The following is a 21,691-nucleotide window of genomic DNA, read 5'->3' as shown; positions in this document are numbered from 1 at the left end:
TGACTGGATCATGGGGGTGTATTTCTCATGAATACTTTAATGCCATCCTCTTGGTGCTGTCCTTGCCATAGTGAGTTCTCATGAGATCTGACTGTTTAAAAGGGTGTGGTACCTCTCCCCTCCTCGCTCTTGCTCTCATCATGTAATGTGCCTGCACCCGCTTTACCTTCTACCAGGAGTAAAAGCTCCTCAGATGCCAAACAGATGACAATGCCATGCTTCCTGTATAGCCTGCAGAACCCCGAGCCAATTAAACCTCTTTTCTTTATATATTACCCAGTCTCAGGTATTCCTTTATAGCAATGCAAGAACAAGACTAAAACAGTATCCTTAGTACGAGAACATGACTTTATTCAGGAAGCTACTGGAAGGCAGTAAACCAAGAAACTAGGAAATGGCCTGAGAAACGGAAAAACGAAATCTAAGAAATGGAGAATCCAATACAAGAAAGTGGCAAAGGGAAAATCCCAGGACGACAACAAAGGAAATTCCTGGCTGAGAGTTACGCAAACGTCACAGAGAGTAACTCAGAATGGAGGGAAGAAGTGGAGCACTGAATGTGAAGGAAACAATGAAACCTAGATATTACCTTACTGGTTTGATGTGAAAAAAACGGTTTAAAGGATATTTTTCATAGTTGCTAAAAGCTCTGTGGAAATTTAGTAAGATCTTAAAATTTAAGATGATGTGGAAAATGAAGATGATCTAAAACAAAACCAAACAAAATACAAAATGTAGGTAATTATTAATTCCAGAAAAAAGACAAAAAATTCCACCATAAGGGAAATGTAAACATGGTAACATACTTGGCTCAGCAACAGACAATATTTAGAGTCACAGTAATAAATACACCAAATATGGAATAATATTAAAAATCCTGATATAATTTCACTGAGACAATAAGGAGAAAGGAAGTTTAGTGAAAAACAGCTGAAATCTTCATCTACTACAATAGGAGGCCAATAGATAATATCTAAAATGAAAGAATCAAGCGATAGAAGTATGCATACATTATTCAGAAAGATGTAGGTAAACATTAGAAGAAACAGGTAAAAGAGTAAAACAGTTGCCTCTGAAAGTGTGGATGTATTTGTGGGGATGTAGAAATCAGAGGACTGATTTTTAACATCATTTGAATTTTTAAACTATATTTTGGTTAATACATTAAAATACATGCAGACTTTTTTATTTACTAGAAATATACTTACTAAGGAAATGCTGTTGAAGTAGGAGCTAAAACCGGAGGATTCTTCCAAAACTCATCCAACAGACTCTGAATAATTTTTCCAAGATCTGAGTGCATTGTAAACTGAAAGTAACAACACATGATGCTTAAAATCACTTTCAGAAAAAGATTATAAAGTCTCATTAGGATAATGTCACTCTAAATATTAACTTACTTTTGCAGGTCAAGAATTAAATGAAAAAGGATATTAGCAATGAACAAGTTATAACATTTTCTTATAGAATCGATACCATAAATATCTGGTGATTAATAAACAGGTTAGAAGTCCGTTGAATCAAAAATGGAGCCAAAATATTTCCTTACTTGACTATTTACAATAATTTGAGGGTTCAAAGGTAAATACTAGAGTATATGGAAGTTACAATCTTTCACAATCAACCATATCATATTGTAAGAACTTTAAGGCATAGTCTTAAATATTCAATTTTTTAAAAAAGTACTCATGACAAAATGAAACTTTAAATGCATTTCGGATTTCTAAAATATTTAGTAGAAAAGTAATACACCAATTATATTACCCTGAAATAAATTATCCCATATACATACATTGTTTACTAATGGAGAGGTAACATACACTCCTTGTTTATCCATTAAGTGATGTCGTATTGGTGGATAAACACTGATCACTGGTTTTTCCTGAGGAAACTGTGGAGGAAGCAATCTGGTAGAGGTAGAACAGATGAAAAACAAAAACAAAGATAACAAAGGTACATTATACAGTCAAAATCTTAAAACAAAGGTATTTAAAACTAAATTAAATTTTCACACTTTGATATGGGTTATTTAGTAATAAGTGCTCTATTATGGTGTTGTCTGAAAATATGTTTAAGACTAAAATTTGGTAACAAAACTAGTAATTCAACACAGTAAAATCTTAATGTGAAATATGGACATGAATTATAGAATATTCTTCACATCATGCCAATTAGTTGCTTTCAAACACAATATACCAAGCTATGCAAAATCTTAGGTAAAAATTAGATTGGCATTTTTATCAGGTGAACCATACTAGTCCAGTCTGGCTATTTATTGGACCACAGGTTCTAGCCATATAATTTTCTGTGGTTTTTCTACTTTGAGAATGCTGTCACGGCTGGGCATGGTGATGCATGCCTGTAGTCCCAGTTACTTGGGAGGCTGAGGCAGGAGAGCCACTTGAGCCCAGGAGTTCAAGTCCAGCCTGGGCAACACAGTGAGACCCCATCTTTGAAAAACTAAAGTAAGATAAAAATAAATAAAATGCTGTGCAACATTATTTCACTATTTACTGTATTTCTAAAGAGTAAGAGGATAAAATGTAAAGCAGGAGGTCTGAAACATTGTAGCTGTCATCAAGACTTGGTTCTACACGGCTCCCTTCTGAATGCCCCAAATGACACATCTCTCCCAAGCTAGAGGTCAATCACATGGTTTCACGTAAAGAACAGTAAATTTTCAACACATACACACACACACACACACACACAAAAGCGGAAATTTTAACCTTTTTTGAACTACTACAAAACCAAGATTAGTGAGTGAAATCTTAAAAATGAGAGTTTACTGGATATGAAACCCTGTTTCCAAATCTCTAAAACTCAAGAATATTCTACTTAGAATTGCCTCTTTGTTCCCCTGATGGTTCAGACAACTATTTGTTGGTCATACTGTTGAAAAGAAAACTGGGTCCTTGTTGGCCTCTCCTGCTTAGCTCTACCTGGGCATTTGATGAGAGATAAAACTACTTCATTTACAAAGCTGAAGATTTTAAAACTAGTTTGGTAAAAAAGGCACCAAATGGCCTTTGGAGCCCAGTTTGTATCTTGACTATGCTACTTACTAACCCTATTTCTGTAATTTGCCCTAATTTGCAAGGCTGCTGTGAGGATTCAAAAAGCTCACATACACCTGTAATTCCAGCACTTTGGGAGGCCGAGGCGGGTGTATCACGAGGTCAGGAGTTCAAGACCAGCCTGACCAACATGGTGAAACCTCGTCTCTACTAAAAATTCAAAAATTAGCCGGGCGTGGTGGGGCGTGCCTGTAATCCCAGCTACTCAAGAGACTGAGGCAGGAGAATTGCTTGAACCAAGGAGGTGGAGGTTGCAGTGAACCAAGATTGTGCCACTGCACTCCAGTCTGGGCGACAGAGGGAGGCTCCGTCTCAAAAATAAGTAAATAAATAAAAAAGCTCATATATATCAAGTTAACATAGCAGTTATATATTCATGCTTTAATTCACTCATTAGTATTTAATAAGGCCTCCTATGTACAGGCAGTATGCTAGGCAAGGAGAACGTGAAGGTGAATAAGGTAAGGTTCCTGTCTTCAAGTTAGGTGCCTTCTTATCTGGCTCAAACACTTGCTCTAGCAGCAGCCACTTAATGTAACCTCAGGTAATCACAACCTTTTCACACTACAGCCTCATAACTGCATTTAAGGCTAAATTGCTACTTCAGCAATCACTTTGTCCAACTTTTTGTAACTTAAGTAAAACCCTCATAATTATATTTTTAACTTTTTTGTTTTTCTTAAAAATGATCAGCAAATCAAATCTAACCTTGAACTTTCTGCTTGATGTAGTATGTCTGTTGCTGAAATTTGGAATATTTTAACTTGTTTCTGATTTAAAGGTGAATCTATCTCTAATGGCTTTATATATATAACCCCTTTGTTTTTTATTATCATTTTTCAGCATACCTCCAGCTAAGATTTTAGTGCTAATCAATAAAAACAATTACAGTACTAAGAATTAGTATTGCACATTTTTATTGCATTTCCTCTTTTCTAGTTTCTTTCTTATAACACTATAACAGTGATGGCTTTTGAATATTTGTATTTCACTGAATTGTGCACTATTTTATAAATTATAGTTACTTGAAATAAGTTCACCTTAAAAGTTTATTTCTAATAACTAAGAAACAAAACAATAAAAAAACTGTTAAGTCCTTTTACACGAAAAAGTAGGATACAATTCTACTCACATATTAATGTTAATTGTCAGGTTGTTTATGGTGAATGGCAATCTGTATTCCACATCTTTCTGTATTTCGGCTATACTGCAGGAGAAAATTTAAAAAAATTTACCCAAAGTCATGAAACCATTATTGTTAAAAACGAATGTTAAGTGCTAGAATCTACTAAAACTACCTTTATTTTTAATCACAGAATCTGGATAGCCAGCATAACTTGTATCTTGAGGGGAAGGAAAATGATCATAGTTAGAAAGGCTCATCAACTAAGCATACAGTAACATTCTGAACTATCCAGGGGAAGGGAGATGATTGAGGTAAAGAGGCAAGAAAAAACTCTTCATTAATGCTACACTGATTTACTATCACTCTATCCAATTTACCATTGGCAGAAGCAATTGTGTGTTCTCTGGTTAATACAGGTGAGCAAGCCATCTGGGTTTTAACTGCCACTATCCAGCAATATTGGCAGCTGGGGAAGTCTGGGTCTTAACAGCTTGAGCTTAAAAGTCTAGATGAGATGCATCCTACAATCTTATGACAGAGGATGCTGGCTGCTTTCCAAAAACAAATAGCCCCTTTTTTCTAAGTGGAGAAGCCTGATTTTATTCTGGCTAGCAATGTTCTAGTTAGTTCTTATAGCTAGTTGTTGCTATAGACTTAAATCCCATCCAGTAGAATGTACAGGAAAGTTGTAGGGAGAAATTGTGGGAAAATATCTTAAAGGGAACAAAATAATAGACAACTGATATGAGCGCACTTTGCCCTTCCTGCCTTCCTTCTACTGCCTCCTTGGATCTAGGAACTAGACTTCTCATAGCCATTTTGTCCCATGAGTGACTCTGAGAATTGAAGCCATGCACTAAGGAAAGCTAGGCAGAAAGAAAGAAGCAGCTTGGGTCCTTGATGACTATGAAATTGTCAAACTCTGAATTTCCTTTATGTGCGAGAAAAATAAACTTTTATCTTGTTTTAGCCACCATTCTTGGGTCTTTGGTATTGGCAGGTAATATAATTCTTGGCTTCTAAGTCCCTGATACTTTAACATTCTACATTCATAATTTTGTTTTATTGTTATTTGCAGGCATATTATTATTACAACTATAATACATTAAGCAAGTCTTTTGGGGGCTCACTTGAAATGCTAACCAATATTCATGATATTTCCAAGGGGGAAAATGCTAAGTAGTATTAATGAGGTGAGGGTGCAGAGGAAGCTTAATATTGAAATGGACATGAAACTTCCTCAAGCATGAATACCCTTCAAAGGCCTAGCTTATGAATAATGATTTGCTTTTTGTTCTTTTGGATGTTTCATCTAACAGCTTTATAAAACCTCTTATTTCCCTCTGTTTTTGGTCCTTTGATAAAAACCCAGCCTCTAGGATATGTAAATCTTAAGATAGCTTAAAAGATTCAAAAGTGTTGGGATGGAGTTACAGAAAAACTGTAGATGTACATAAGCTTTCCTCTCTGATATCCTATGAAATGGAGTTATCATTTAGAAGAAACGATTAAGAAAAGACTCAAGTGGATACTCAATATTAGGACTTGAACAGTTTTTCTGGAAGTTTTTCTTTGGGAATTCGGTTTGGACTGAAAAACCTCCTCCCTTGTATGAACACCACATAATCAACAGAATGGCCTAAGTTTTTTATTCCTCTACATTATTTTAGAACCTGAAGAGGTCACTGTTCAAGGAAATAAATACTGGTCACAAAAGCATCCACCAGTTCAAAGTCAACTAGAGCATCTTAGTGATTAAGAGCACTGCCTCTCAAGTCAGGCTTCCTGGGTTCAAATCCTGTCTTTACCATTTATTTACTGTCATGGTTAAGTTAAGCCTTTTCTCTCAAATGGGAAAGGGAGATGTTAAAAAATATCTACCTACCTAAAAGATTTGTTAGATTACGCAAAATAATCCATGTAAATCCCCCAACATAGTACCAGGCAAGTAAGTGTTCAATAAATGTTAGCTACTATTAAATAGGCATTTAGAACATGCAAGTTGGTCCCTCTCTAGATTTATAGTACCAAAGTTTTTTGTTTGTCTTTTTGAAACGGAGTCTCGCTCTGTTGCTCAGGCTGGAGTGTGGTGGCACGATCTTGGCTCACTATAATCTCTGCCTCCTGGGTTCAAGCATTTCTCTTACCTCAGCCTCATGAGTAGCTGGGACTACAGGTGTGTGCCACCACACCCAGATATATATATATTTTGTAGATAAGGGGTTTCACCATGCTGGCTAGGCTGGTCTCGAATTCCTCACCTCAAGTGATCCACCTGCCTTGGCCTTCCAATGAAGTTTAACTCCTCAGTTTTTCAGACATTGTTCAGATATTTACAGAAAATTTTCATTGAAAACATATTAAAATAAATTTGATTTAAATAATTTTTATCTAAATAATTGGTTAGAAATGTCCAATTCATTTTCTCCAGTTATACTGATGGCAGTTTCTAAAATTTTTTTATGAGTTTTCTTCACAGACTAGGTATCACAAATAACAGAAGGTGATACTTATAATATTAACGAGAGCTGAACCATCAACAAATTCCAAAACAAGTTAATCATGGCAGTCTAGAAATGCATTTTGATTAGCTGCATTAGATAAAACAACAGATAAGTACTTGTTTTACTTAATTAAAACAGGAATAATTCCCTGAATATTCATCACAAATGTGATTTTGAATGTTGCTATTTTAATACTTTTAAAAAACTTATTCCAAAACATTCATTCTCATTAAAAAAAGTTATCACCAAAAAACCACTGTTAACATATTGCTGTATAATCTTCTAAACTTCTTTGTACATTCATAGCCCTATTTAAAATAAAAATATAATTACACTGTACATCAATTTTGTAAGTTACTCTTTTTCCACTCAATTGTGATTATCTTTCCAAATCAGTAAATGTTATTTTACAATATCTTTTTTTTTTTTTTTTTGAGACGGGGTTTCACTCAGTCATCAGGCTGGAGTGCAATGGCGAGATCTCGGCTCACTGCAACCTCTGCCTCCCGGGTTCAAGCGATTCTCCTGCCTCAGTCTCCCGAGTAGCTGGGACTACAGGTGCGCACCACCACACCCAGCTAATTTTTGTATTTTTAGTAGAGACAGGGTTTCACCATGTTGGCCAGGATGGTCTCGATCTCTTGACCCCGTGGATCTGCCCGCCTCAGCCTCCCAAAGTGCTAGGATTACAGGTGTGAGTCATTGTACCCAGCCTACAATATAATTTTTAATGGCTGCATAATGTTGTAGTATATGGTCATACTATTATTTAAGCTATTTTCTACTATTAGATATTTAGATTGTTTGCAGCTTTTACTCTTATAAACCATGCTTTGAGAAACATTCTTATAGCCATATCTTTATACTGGCAGTGGTACTATTTTCAACGTAAATACACACACACACACACACACACACACACACACACACATTTTAAAGTAATATTTTAATCACACCACAAGAGAAAATTTAAATGACCTGTAAATTAATAATTTCGTTTTCTAGTTTCTCTGGGAGAAGACAATTATTATGGTTTTACCTCAGTGGCTCTGAATTTGTTGGGGCTAAATAAAGGTGTAATAATAAATAACTTTGTTATTAAGAATATAGATTAACTGGCATCCTCATTTCTTTGATAGTCCCCCAAATGGAAACAAATAGACCTTAACATGCAATAGAGATTTCAAGTTCCAAAATGGTGTCATAGAAGCAAGATGGCTTCACTTACTGTCACAGAAAACAACAAATATGTAACACTAAGATTAACACCAACAACATCCCAGAATCAAATATGAGGATCAGTCACTTCTCAGGGCCACAGAGAAGGGAAAAAACTCTGAGTAGATGGTAAGACAATCGGACTTCCATATCTGTGATGCCTCTCCCCACAATCTTCCCAGCAACAAGCATACAAAAAATTCCCTCGACTCACGATTTCTACACTGGAAAAAGTAAGATCGAGGTGGACAATCGGCTTCCCCACCATTTTTGGTTCCCTGGCAGGAGACTCATCCCTGCCTCAACTCACCGGAAGCATCATGAGGACTGAAGGGAGAAATATCCCTGAGGACAGCCAGAGACAAAGGGGAGAGGCAAGACTACCATCCTCAACCCTGGAAACTGCTCTGTCTGCAGCCAAAGAAAACACCAAATCAGAGTGCCTATTCAGCAGCTCCATGTTGTAGGAGATATGTTCCACAAATACCATGGGCAGGAACCCTTTGCCAGCCTTCCCACACTGTTGGGATACCCCCTTTGGGAGCTCGCCCATTAGAGATGGGCAGTGCTCCAGGTACTTACTAGAGCCAAGGCAAACCTGGGTTTAAAGTGCCACTGAGAACCAAAAAGGAGGCAGCAACCTTACAGTAAAGAGTCTTTAAGCAGATATATTTAATAAAACCAAAACAAGCCAGAGAGAGAAGACCAGAATAAATAACTAATTCTTCGAAGTAAAGACATAGATGCACATCCGCAGGAAATGAGCAAACAGGGAGCCTGACTTCCCTAAGTGGACGAAGCAAAGAACAAATGACTGACCCTAATGAGATAATAATATGTGAGCTCTCTGAAAAAGAATTTAAATAGTTGTTTTAAGGAAACTCAGTGATCTCCAAGATAAAACAAAAAATTCAGAAATTTATCAGAGAAATTTAATAAAGAGATTTAAGTAATAATAAAAAATTAAACAGAAATGTTGGAACTGAGAAATAGATTTGCTGAACTGAAATACATTAGAGGCTCTCCATGGCAGAATGGATCAGGCAGAAGAAACAGTCAGTAAGCCTGAAGACAGGTTATTAGAAAATATGCAGTAAGAGAAAGAAGAAAAAAGACTGAAAAGAAATGAAGACCACCTACAAAACACAGAATATTGCCTCAGAAGACCACATCTAAGAATTACTGATGTTCAAAAGGAAGTTGAGCCAGAGCAATGGGTAGAAAGCTTATTCCAAGAAATAGTCACAGAAAAACTTCCAAAGCTTGAGAAAGACATAAATATCCAGTTACTGGAAGGTCAGACACACTGAACAAATCTGACACAAATAAGGCTGCCCCTAGGCATATAATCATCAAATTCTCAATGGTGAAGAACAAAGAAAGGATCCTAAAATCAGCAAGAGGAAAGAAACAAATAACATAAAAAGGAGCTCTAATTTGTCTGGCAACAGACTTCTCAATGAAAACCATATAGGCCAGAAGGGAGTGAAACAACATTTTCCAAATGCTGAAAGGAAAAAAACAAACAAACACTTGCCATCCAAAAATACTGTAACTAGCAAAGTTATCTTTCAAATATGAAGGAGAGTCAAAGTCTTCCCCACATAAATAAAAGCATGGAGAATTCACCCCAAGACCCATCTTATAAGAAATGTTAAAGGGAGTTCATCAGTCTGAAAGAAAAAAACATTAACGTGCAAAGAGAAAACATCTGGAGGCATGAAATCCACTGGTAAAATTAAGTACACAGAGAAACCCAGAATCCTCTAATACTGTAATTATGGTGTGCAATCCACTTATAACTCCAGTATGAGGTCCAAAATAAAAATATATCAAAAACAACAATAGCTACGACAACTTGTTAAGAGATAGGTAATATAAAAATCTGTAATTGAGACAATTAAAAGTCAAAATGTTGGGGAGAAGGAGTTAAGGCATAAATATTTTAGTTTCTATTCTTTTCTTTGTGATCTAAGTTATCGTCTCTTTGAAATAACGTATTACATGTACGTTTTTTGTAAACCTCATGAAAACCACAGTGCAAAAACCTATAGTAGATTAACTAAAAATAAAAAAGCAACAAATTAAAACATACTACCAAAGAAAGTCACTTAACTACAAAGGAAGACAGTAAGAAAGGAAGACAGGAGATTAAAAACAACCAGAAAACAAGCAACAAAATGGAAGAAGTCCTTACTTATCAATAATTAATGAAATGGACTAAATTCTCCAATTAAAAGGCATTAAGTGGCTGAATGGATAAAGCAACAAGACCCAAGAATATGTTGCCTACAAGCAACCCACTTCATATACAAAGACACACGTAGACTGAAAATGAAGGAGTAGAAAAAGATATTTCGTGCAACTGGAAACCAAAAGAAGCAGGAGCAGCTATACTTATATCAAATAAAACAGACTACAAATCAAAGACTATAAAAAGAATCAAAGGTCACTATATAAAATGATAAACGGGTCAATTCAGCAAGCAGATATAACAATGACAAATATCTATGCACCCAAAACCAGAGCTCCAAAGTACATACAGCAAACATTAATGAACCTAAAGAGAAAGACAGATTGCAGTACATTAACAATAGGGGACTTTCACTCTACTATCAGTAATGCAAAGATCATCCAGACAGAAAATCAATAAAGAAACACCAAAGTTAAACTTCACGTTGGACCTAATAGGCCTAATTGACATTTACAGAACAGTGCACTCAATTACTGCAGAATGTTCTTTTCATCAGCACATGGAACATTCTCCAGAACAGAACATATCTTAGGCCACAAAACAAGTCTGAACAAACTCAAAGAAATCAGAAATTACATCAAGTATGTTTTCTGACCACAATGCAATAAAACTAGAAAACAATAACAAGAGGAACTTCAGAAACTACACAACCACATGGAAATTAAACCTGCTGCTGAACAGCCAATGGGGTGACAAAGAAATTAAAAAGGAAATTTAAAAAAGTCTTCAAACAGATGAAAATGGAAATAGAACACACTAAAATCTATGGGATAAAGCAAAAGTGATACAAAGAAGAAAGTTTATAGCAATAAATGACTGTATCAAAAAAGTAAAAAGACTTCAAATAAACAACCCAACTATGCACTTTGATGAACTAGAGAAGAACCAAACCTAAAAGGAGAAAAAAATATAAATATCAAAGCAGAAATCAATAAAGTTGAGACCAAAAATACAAAAGATCAAGAAAATGAAAAGTTGGTTATTTGAAAAGATAAAATCATCAAGCCTTTAGCTAGATGAACTAAGAGAGAAGACCCAAATAAATGAAGTCAGAATGAAAAAGGAGATGTGACAACTGAGACCACAGAACTATAAAGAATCATTAGGCACTACTATGAATTATATGCTAAAAAACTGGAAAGCCTAAAAGAAAGGAATAAATTGCTGGACACATACAACCTACTAAGATTAAACCATGACAAAATAGAAAACTTCAATAAGCCAATAATAATGAGATTAAAGCCATAAAAAAAAGTCTCACATCAAAGAAAAGCTGAGGACCTGATAGCTTCGCTGGTGAATTCTACCAAACACTTAAAGAACTAATAACAATTCTACTCATGCTTCAAAAAAATTGAAGACGGACTACTTCCAAACTCATTCTACAAGATCAGCATTACCCATAGAAACAAGAAAAAAGAAAACTACAGGCCAATATTACAGATTAACATACATACAAAACTCCTGAACAAAATACTAGCAAACCAAATTCGACAAAACATTAAAAAGATCATTCACCATTATCACGTGGGATTACCCCAGGAATGCAAGGACAGTGCAATATATACACAAATCAATAAATGTGATATATCCATTAACAGAACCAAGAACAAAAAACATATGATTGTTTCAACAGATGCTGAAAAAGCACTCAATAAAATCCTTTGTGATTACAACCCTCATCAAACTGGGTATAGAAGGAACATACATCAAAATAATAAAGGCCATATATAACAAACCATAGTTGACATTATAGTGAATGTGGAAAAACTGAAGGCCTTTCCTCTAAGATCTAGAATAAGACAAGCATGCCCACTTTCAAACTTTTATCCACTACAACAGTGGAAGTCTTGGCCAGAGCAATTAGGCAAGAGATAGAAATAAACGGCATCTAAAATGGAAAACAGAAGTTAAATTAGCCTTGTTCGCAGATGACACAATGTTACGACTGGAAAAACCTAAAGACTCCACCAAAAAAAACAGACAAACAAAAAACCTGTTAGAACTGATAAACCAATTCAGTAAAGTTGCAGGATACAAAATTAATATACAAAAATCAGTGGCATTTACATATGCTAACAATAAACAATCTAAAGAAAAAAGTAATCCTAGTTACAATAGTTACAAAGAATATAAAATACCTAGCAAACAATTTTACCTAAGAAGTGAAAGATCTAAACAAGGAAAACTATAGAACACTGATGAAAGAAATTGAAGAGGACACGTACAAAAAAAATGGAAAGATATTCCATGCTTGTGGCTGGAGGAATAAATACTGTTAAAATGACAATACTACCCAAAGCAAATTACAGATTTGGTGCAATCCCTAGCAAAATACCAATGACATTCTTCACAGAAATAGAATCAATCATAATTTTTTTTTAAATTATACTTTAGGTTCTGGAGTACATGTGCAGACGTGCAGTTCTGTTACATAGGTATACATGTGCCATGGTGGTTTGCTGCACCCATCAACCCGTTGCCTACATTAGGTACTTCTCCTAATGCTATCCCTCCCCTAACGCCCCCTGACAGGCCCCGGTGTGTGATGTTCCCCTCCCTGTATCCATGTGTTTTCATTGTTCATAATCCTAATATTTATATGGACCCACAAGACCCTAAATAGCTGAAGCAACTCTGAGCAAAAAGAACAAGGTTGCAGGCATCACACTATCTATCCAGCTTCAAAATTTACTGCAAAGTTATAGTAACCAAATCACAAGCTACTGGCCTAAAAACAAACACATAGACCAATGGAACAAAACAAGGAACCCAAATACAATTTACAGCCAACTCATCTTAACAAAAGCACCAAGAACATACAATGGCGAAAGGATGATGTTTTCGATAAATGGTGCTGGGAAAACCGGGTAACTATATGCTAAAGAATGAAACTAGACCTTATCTCTTACCATACACAAAAATCAAATAAGAATGGATTAATGACTCAGATCTAAGACCTGAAACTATGAAACTACTAGAAGAAAACATTGAGGAAATGCTTCAGGACATTGTTCTAGGCAAATAATTTTGTGTAAGACCTCAAAAGCACAGGCATCTAAAGCAGAAACAGATAAATGGGATTACATCAAGCTAAAAACCTACACAGCGAGGCCAAGGCGGGTGGATCCCGAGGTCAGGAGTTTGAGAGCAGCCTGACCAACATGGAGAAACCCTGTCTCTACTAAAGATACAAAATTAGCCGGGCGTGGTGGTGCATGCCTGTAATCCCAGCTACTTGGAAGGCTGAGGCAGGAAAATCGCTTGAATCCGGGAGGCGGAGGTTGTGGTGAGCCGAGATAGTGCCATTGCACTCCAGCCTGGGCAACAAAAGCGAAACTCCATTTCAAATAAATAAATAAATAAATAAATAAATAAAACCTACACAGCAAAGAAACAAAGTAAAGAGACAACCCAAAAAACGGGAGAAAACATTTGTAAACTATCCATCTGACAAGGGATTAACCACCAGAATACATGAGGAGTTCAAACAACTCAAAAGCAATAAAACAAATAATGTGATTTAAACATTGTCAAAAGATCTCAACAAACATTTCTCAAAAGCAGCATACAGGGTGTGGTGGTGTGCGCCTGTAAACCCAGTTACGTGCAAGACTGAAGTGGGACTGCTTGAGCCCAGGAGTTCCAGATTAGTCTGGGCAACACAGTGAGACCCTGTCTCAAAAAAAAAAAAAAAAAAAAAAAAATCATTTTACCCCAGTTAAAATGACTTTTATCAAAAAGCCAGGCAATAACGAATGCTGGCAAGGATTTGGAGACAGGGGAACCCTGATACACTTCTGGTGGGAATGTAAATTAGTACAACTAATTTGGAGTCTGCTATGGAGAACAGTATAGAGGTTCCTCAAAAGACTAACAATATCTCTGCACCTTTAGAACCTTGAAAAAAAAAAATGAAACTGCCATATGATTCCGCAATTCTGCTACTGGGTATATTGCCAAAATAAGGAAAAAAAAATCAAAGAGACAGCTGCACTCCCACGTTTATTGCAGCACTATTCACAACAGCCAAAATATGTAATAAACTTAAGTACACATCAACAAATGAATGGATAAAGAAAATGTGGCATAATACACAACAGAATATTATCCCACCATAAAAAAGGATGAAATCCTGTCATTTGCAGCAACATGAGTGGAACTGGAAGTCATTATTACGTTAACTGACATAAACCAAACACAAAAGACAAACATTGCATACGTGAAAGCTAAAAAAGTAGATCCACAAAGAAAGAAAGTAGCGTGATGGTTCCAGACACCAGGAAGGGTAAACAGGAGGGGAAATGAAATTAATTAGTGAGTTTAAATATACAATTGATAAAAGAAATAAGACCTAGTGTTTGTACAGCTATCATGTATCAATTTTAAAAGATTTAAAAATGCAAGAGGCATTAGTTATGAAGCTTCCTTTTACAGAACAAACAATAATTTATCACTTAGTTTATACACACACACACACACACACACACACACACACACACACATATATTTAAGATGAAGTCTCACTCTTCTTGCCCAGGCTGGAGTGCAATGTCGCGATCTCAGCTCACTGCAACCTCTGCCTCCCAGGTTCACGCGATTCTCCTGCCTCAGCCTCCGGAGTAGCTGGGATTACAGGCACCTGCCACCACGCCCGGCTAATATTTACATTTTTGGTAGAGACAGGGTTTCACCATGTTGGCCAGGCTGGTCTGGAACTCCTGACCTCAGACGATCCACCCGCCTCAGCCTCCCAAAGTGCTGGGATTACAGGCGCTCAGTGAGCCACTGCACCCGGCCCACTTAGTTTATATTTTGTATTTATGTTCATATTTAGTTTGATTTCATAAGACTCAGTTTAACTGAACACCAACCATATATCCAGCATCCTGCAAGGAAATGGAAATACAGAGATGAATATGGGGTGGTTTGTGCTCTGAATGAGCATGCGGTGTGATGAGAAACTCAAGTTACTAAAAGGATCAATGAAAGATAATGATATCATGCATTTCCCTCAGTGTTGGGTAACTCAAGTAATGTTTATAGGTGAATCTTGCAAATAAAAGATTCAAGTGCTTAGAATGGAGAACAGACAGACAAACATCCTATCTAAATCTCCATGATTTAGATAAAAAAATCAAAACAGATTTTTTATTTTTAATTATTATGGCTACATAATAGTTATACATATTTATGGGGTACTTGTGATGTTTTGATAGAAGTACAAAACAGATTTTTACAAAGCAAATCCATAACAGTGCTGAAAAGCAAAAACTACCATACACAGATAAATTTTGAGGAAACTGACAAACAGAAAGGATTACATGTAAGGAACGAGTGAACATTTAAAAAAAAAGAAGAAGAAAAAGAAAGTAAACAAGGAAAAAAAATCACAATCCAAAACATAAGACCAATATAAAGTTTGGAGCAGTTTGAAGGTCCTCTAAGCCCTTGAACCAGGTCAATGCAAACCAAGAGTTTGGGGGTAAGAATGCAGGTCAGGAGCATTTTTCAGAGTAATTAATCAACAGGGTGACATACGTGGAGCAGCAGGTAGGCTAGGGAACTAGCCTCTTTTCCTAGCTTGTTTCCAGCTTGTTGCTGGTAAACAGCAGTAATATTTGCATTCAGATTAACACAGAGATAGCCTCTAAACTAGCCGAGACTCCTCAGGAAGTTACTAATCCCATGACAGCTACTGACTCCCCAGGAAGCCTCTTTTTCCAGAAGGTCACTATCAACTTGCCCTACTTAAGGACTCGTCATTCTTATTCTTCATCACCAGAAGCAGACTATGGTAAACAGAGTAAGTATTCACCAACAAGTCAACAGGGAACCTCAAATACAGAAACGAGAACGTCATAAAGGTTTGAATAAAACAAAATCATGCAAACTGTGCACCAAATTCAACAAATTGAAACATAAAAACAAAAGAGCAAAGACAAGATGACTATAAATTTATGTAATATCATCAGAACAACAAAAGAAAATAGCACTTGCACACACACACATATATACACAGCTGATATAAGAATGAAAAAGTAAGAAACTGGAAATTTAAAACAAACAGCTCCAAAAATGGTTCAGTGTTGTCTGGAAAATCCTTCATACTATAGCTGTCTCTTGGAGAATGCTGATCCACTTTAGCACATTAAAGATTTTGAGAAATTCCAAAGTAAATTGTGTTTGTTTTCGAAATCTGTGTAACATGGAGCACTTATTTCACTTTTTTTTAATAGAACACATGATAATGACTGAGTTGTACAAAGAGCTATGAAAACACAGAAGAAAGCACCTAATCTAGCGGCAGTGGGGTCTTCTGGAAAAAATAATATCTGGGTTACATTTAAAAGAGTTAATACTCAGAAAAGTGAATCAGGGAAATAAAGTGTACATTTTAAATGGAGAAGCGCTATCAGAAAAGCTTCAGATACAAAATAACACAAGTTCTCCAAAAGTCTCCATAGCCTTTGCCATATATGAAACGTTACATTCTGTTTGTTGATATCTTTCCACCAGTCACATCACCATCTTCTGTGACAACCAGGAATCAAGTTAAGGTGGCTGGCCTTTTTTGACAAGAGTTAGGAAACTACTGAAAGGAGTGACATGGTCAAGTTTGAATTTTAGAAAGATTACTCTGGCAGCAATGTGGAAGAAAAGGTAGAGGGAAAAAGGCTGGAGGCAGAGAGAACTGTTAGAACCTCGTGGTAGTAGACATGGAAGACTGAATGGAAATGAAAGAGGGCACAGGTTTTCGGCTTAGGTGAGCAAACAGCAGAAATGGTTTGGAAGGAGTTCAGGTTGGGGGAGGGGCAGACGTGGCTGATTTAACTAGCAATGGAGAAATGACTGCCTTATCATAACTTTTTTTTAAAGCAGTAACAGACTAATATTTCTAATGAGAAAATTAACTGAAGATAGTACTTGAGCTGTATGATATTTCTTAAATGATACCATGCTTTATTGCATTATATGCTCTGCAATTATACGTCTTAATCACTGGTTACAAATACACAATATAATTTAATGTGTCAAAGTTTTCACTTAATTACAGGATTGATACACATAATTTTAAAGTTTACTATATAGAGCTCAAAGTGCATTTATAGAGTCAAAATGTTGATATTTTGTAGATTTCTGTAGCTTCAATGGGCTAAGGCATAACAGATGCTTGTGGAATTTTTTATTACAACAAGTTAATGTTATTTCCTTCCATAAAGAAGTTTTCCTATCAAATAACTACACCAGCGAGGTAACACACATGAATGAAGGCAGCTGCTTGTAGTCTAACAGGGAGTGAATTGCAAACTAGTGAAATGGGTAGTGGGCAGCCCAGCAAAGGAGACATGTACTCTTCAGCTTGAAGCAAATGTGGCTATGTGGAAACCAATCTTTCCAGATTTTCCATTTTAAAAGAAGAGTTAGAGACGACAGAGGACATAGGGGAAATCTTCTGCCTTTTAATTTTGCTATGAACATAAAACTACACTAAAAATAAAGTCTATTAAATAAAGAAAAATTGGGCTGGGTGTGGCAGCTCATGCCTGTCATCCTAGCACTTTGGGAGGCCAAGCCAGGCAGAGCGCTTGGGCCCAGGAGTTTGAGAGACAAGCCTGGGCAACATGGCAAAACCCCATCTCTACCAAAACAACAACAAAAACAATTAAACGTATGAGCCGGGCGTGATGGCATGTGCCTGTAGTTCCAGCTACTTGGGAAGCTGAGGTGGGAGGATTGCTGTGGTAAGCTGTGATCGTGCCACTGCACTCTACCGTGGGTGACAGAGTGAGACCCCGTTTCAAAAAATAAATAAATAAAAAGGAAACTTGGAAATTTTAATACAAAAATTGCAAATTTTGACTGTTCATAATAAATCCTTTTCATAAAAATATATAATATTCAACGTGTTGAAACACAGACATACACATCCCCTCATTACAATATCTCTTGTGTTACCAAGTTTGTGTGTGAGTCCTTATGAGCTGAGAATGAATTCTATAAAAATAAGAGCATGGAATTTAAGCTTACTCAGAATCCCATGAGATGGGGGGACAAAGTCTTACAGCTGTGATCAAGAGGTTAAGCTTAGCAGCTGTCGGGGAGAACTATACAAGAGCTGACTCTACAAGAAGTTTTAAGGCTAAACATTTAGGCAATCAGAACAATGGAATCCGGAGACTGGCAGCAAAAGAAAATATTAAAACAAATTTTAAAGACTATGGAGAATGGCACTACTATTTTAAAGATACGGACAAGAACAAAATACAATAACAATTGCTGTTTACATCTCCTGTGTGCAAGATAATATTTTAGGTTTTTTACCTGCATCATGCCTAATTTTATGAAGAAACTAACTCTCTGGACTTGCTTTCTAAATGGAAAGTCAGAAGTAGTTCCGCCAGAGACAGATGAGTTGTAGGTAGGCTTATGAGACATCTATAAACAATAAGCTGGCTAGAAGCTTATAGGCTAAGAGGCAAAGATTTCAAGCACACTGATTCTATGCAGTAGAAAGAAGGAATGTAATTTGTCCTATGCCTACTATGTGCTAGATACTCTTCCAAATGTCTTACATATATTATTTAGTTATCAAAAATCCTGCATGACAGGAACCACAATTCCTGATTTTACAGATAGGAATTGGAGGATCACGGTTGTCTCATATAACAATATCCAAAACAGGAGACATTTCTTCCTCCCAGTCATTTCTTACTATTGCTGAGAAAACATTTTGAGTAGCTCCCCAGCAGACTTCCCCTCCAACTCCCACTAACCAAGAGTCCTGCTTCCACAGTAACTTGGGGGGAAAGGTGACGAGACCATCATCACTGGCATAAACAATCCTTATTCACCTCTAGTGGAGGCTGGGTCGAAAGATCCCAGCCTCCACAAAGTATGGGCCTTGCAGAGGGAAAAACCAACAGTGTCCATAAAGTCGGCTTCCTCAGGAAGTATAAGAAACAGAATTAGTTCTACTCCTGTCCATAAAGTCAGGAATTTTGGTGATAAACTGAATACTGTGGTAAGTGTTACTTAGAAGAGAGAACATATTACTTGAGCCCAGGATATATAATTTCTAGTTTCCATTTTCACAGCTGATTTAAACACTTTGGTTAAACACTTTTTTGTGTGTGTCATCTATGACAGTTATCTCATTTGCCCTGCATATTGGTGAGACTCAGATGAAAAAATTTACATAAAATTCACCTTTTTTTTTTTTTGTAGAAGACTGAGGTAGCTGAGGAGATAAGAATTTAAGGCAACTAAAAAGTTCACAATCATTAGAGAAAGGGACAAAAAGAGACTGCTGCAGTGCAATTTTCAGAATTACAAGGGGTTAAAAATGGAAGGGAGATGAGAGAATGGGGTAGAGAAAGGTTACTCAGTAGGGCAGAAGAAAAGATACTTTCACTGCCAAAAAAAGATATTCACCTATTGAGCTTACATTTGGAGCTTACATTTATGAAGAGACATAAAACGAAACAAGAGGGAGGTGGGCAGCATGTAACAAGATATTGATATTCCTCATGTAACAAGTTTTTGTACTGCTCATAAAAAAAAAAAACACTGGAAATTCTTTCAACTTTTACACACCACACCTTTAGAATAACCAATCAGTGTCTGTTTGCACAAAAATCTTTTAAGTGTAAGTTGTACCACTAATTTAGGTAATCAGGCACCATATTGCCAGTATTGGGGCTCACAAAACAATACCCCAAAATATCGCACTTTGGCAGGCTGATTACTTTGAATTAAAGGAGTCTGGCGGGCCTCAGAAGTAAAGCTCTCTCTGACCACCTCCTGCCCCTCTTTCTCCCTTGAAGAAGTCATAGAAACCAGAATTCCTCCTCCCCTGGGCGGTATATTACAAACTAGAACCCTTCTTCCCTACAAAAAATCTAGAAAGGTCACTTTCCCTTCCGCCCTGAAGACCCTCACTCCATAGGAGTCTGGGCCCATCCACTAGAGGAGGAGGTTATACAGAGAAGCCAAGAAAAATCTGAACAAACAGGCCTTGGTGGGTTTCCCCCTCCTCTGTCTATTACCATTACCATACTCTTTTTGTCCAATCACATTTCTACATGGCTGTCCATTCTTCATTGAACCTAATCATAAATACAGACAGTTTTCCTTGGGTCTTTGGGGCTTCATTTCTGAAGGCTCCCATGCAGTGTAAAACTTGGATTAAATAAATCTGTTATGCTTTTCTCTTGTTAACCTGTCTTTTGTTATAGGAGGGTCAGCTGTGCCCCTTATGACTGATGAGAAAAGATATCACACCTTTTCCATCTTTACATCAGATACCATACAGATAATTTTTTACCTCCTAGCTTAAAAATAATATGTCATTATTTAAAAGGGTGGACTAACAAGAATAGGTGAATGGCATTTTCCAGGATTGTGCCATTCTTTGAAAACTGGAAGCATATGACCTACTTAAATGTCTCCAGAATTATTCAAGTATAATTTGTAAATGCGAAACATCTCAATAAAACTTCAAGCGTTTTTATAAAAGAACTTAAAACAATAAAATACTTAGTTCATAACACTACAAAATATATTACATTATCTAATGTAACCATGTCCAATCATACGTTCATAATTTCTGGTTCAAAAAATAATACATAAAATGAATCCTCTCTGTATCCAATTCAGGGTATTTACTGATCCTCTTAAGCCAATTCCAGAAGTCTTTACATTAACAATTGCTGCTATAGAATCTCACTTTATTTGGGAGGCCAAAATTATAAATTTCAGATCAATTACTTCCCTTACCAGCCTTAGCAGCAAGAGACTTTGGAGTATTTAAAAAATTAAACTCCAACCTCGAAGAAAAAAATTAGTCAGCATTGAAAATATTTAACATAATACTACATACTAAGGTTTAAAAGCAATTAATTCCAAAAGTGTGGTTCTAAAAAAGTGTTTCTGCAATAGCAGGACTGGTTCAGTATATAGTCTACCAAGGTAACAACTTCTAAGGGAACAAACATGTTAAAAATGAGTCCCCTTATTTTATAAGCATACCTTGTGACAGTAGCTCTTAAAGGTCAGTATAGAACATGATTTGGAGTAAGACTGACTTGTAAGAACTTTGTGAACTTAATTTTCCAAAATGAAAGCCACCAATAACAGCCTGCCATTCTTTTCTGTTAAACAGCATAAAATTTCACCTTTTGAAAGTTCTGAACAAACAGAACAATTGAGACAAGGAACCAAGAAACACCTAAAGTTCAGTCAGCATCAGGTCTTATTTTAGCCAAACTTATTTTGCAGTGAATTTTTTTATTAACAAGACTATCTAGTTTAAAATCAATCCATTTTAAATAAGAATTATTAGATATTATCTCAGGATACATATTTTTTAACTGTATAAAAATAATATTTTTAAAAGGGTTAGGAGCCCGGCGAGGTGGCTCATTCCTGTAATCCCAGCACTTTGGGAGGCCGAAGCGGGTGGATAATCTGAGGTCAGGAGTTCGAGACCAGCCTGACCAACGTGGTGAAA

General features: G+C 36.3%; 1 protein-coding gene across 9 annotated transcripts in view; it reads right to left on the bottom strand.

Annotated features, from left to right (window-relative positions):
* The window catches only part of VPS37A (VPS37A subunit of ESCRT-I), an 84,879-nt gene that overhangs the window by 61,612 nt on the left and 1,576 nt on the right, over nucleotides 1-21,691 (bottom strand). For 7 of the 9 annotated variants that reach the window (XR_010127153.1, XM_054499624.2, XM_054499622.2 and 4 more), the window contains exons 2-4: nucleotides 4,210-4,284; nucleotides 1,793-1,907; nucleotides 1,209-1,309 (exon numbers count right to left, since the gene is read on the bottom strand). Coding sequence is in view for 8 of the 9 variants with exons in the window: in XM_054499624.2 (XP_054355599.2) it covers nucleotides 1,209-1,309; nucleotides 1,793-1,907; nucleotides 4,210-4,284 (291 nt within the window). In the remaining variant the exon portion in view is untranslated. Of the gene's footprint in view, nucleotides 1-1,208; nucleotides 1,310-1,792; nucleotides 1,908-4,209; nucleotides 4,285-4,375; nucleotides 4,421-21,691 lie in introns of all 9 variants that reach the window. The other 2 variants (XM_063668527.1, XM_054499630.2) reach the window with 2 other exon arrangements.

The sequence above is a fragment of the Pongo pygmaeus genome, chromosome 7 (assembly GCF_028885625.2).
Source record: "Pongo pygmaeus isolate AG05252 chromosome 7, NHGRI_mPonPyg2-v2.0_pri, whole genome shotgun sequence".
Taxonomy (NCBI): domain Eukaryota; kingdom Metazoa; phylum Chordata; class Mammalia; order Primates; family Hominidae; genus Pongo; species Pongo pygmaeus.
Note: the sequence above shows the minus strand (reverse complement) of the source record. Positions and strands in the feature narration are given on the sequence as shown.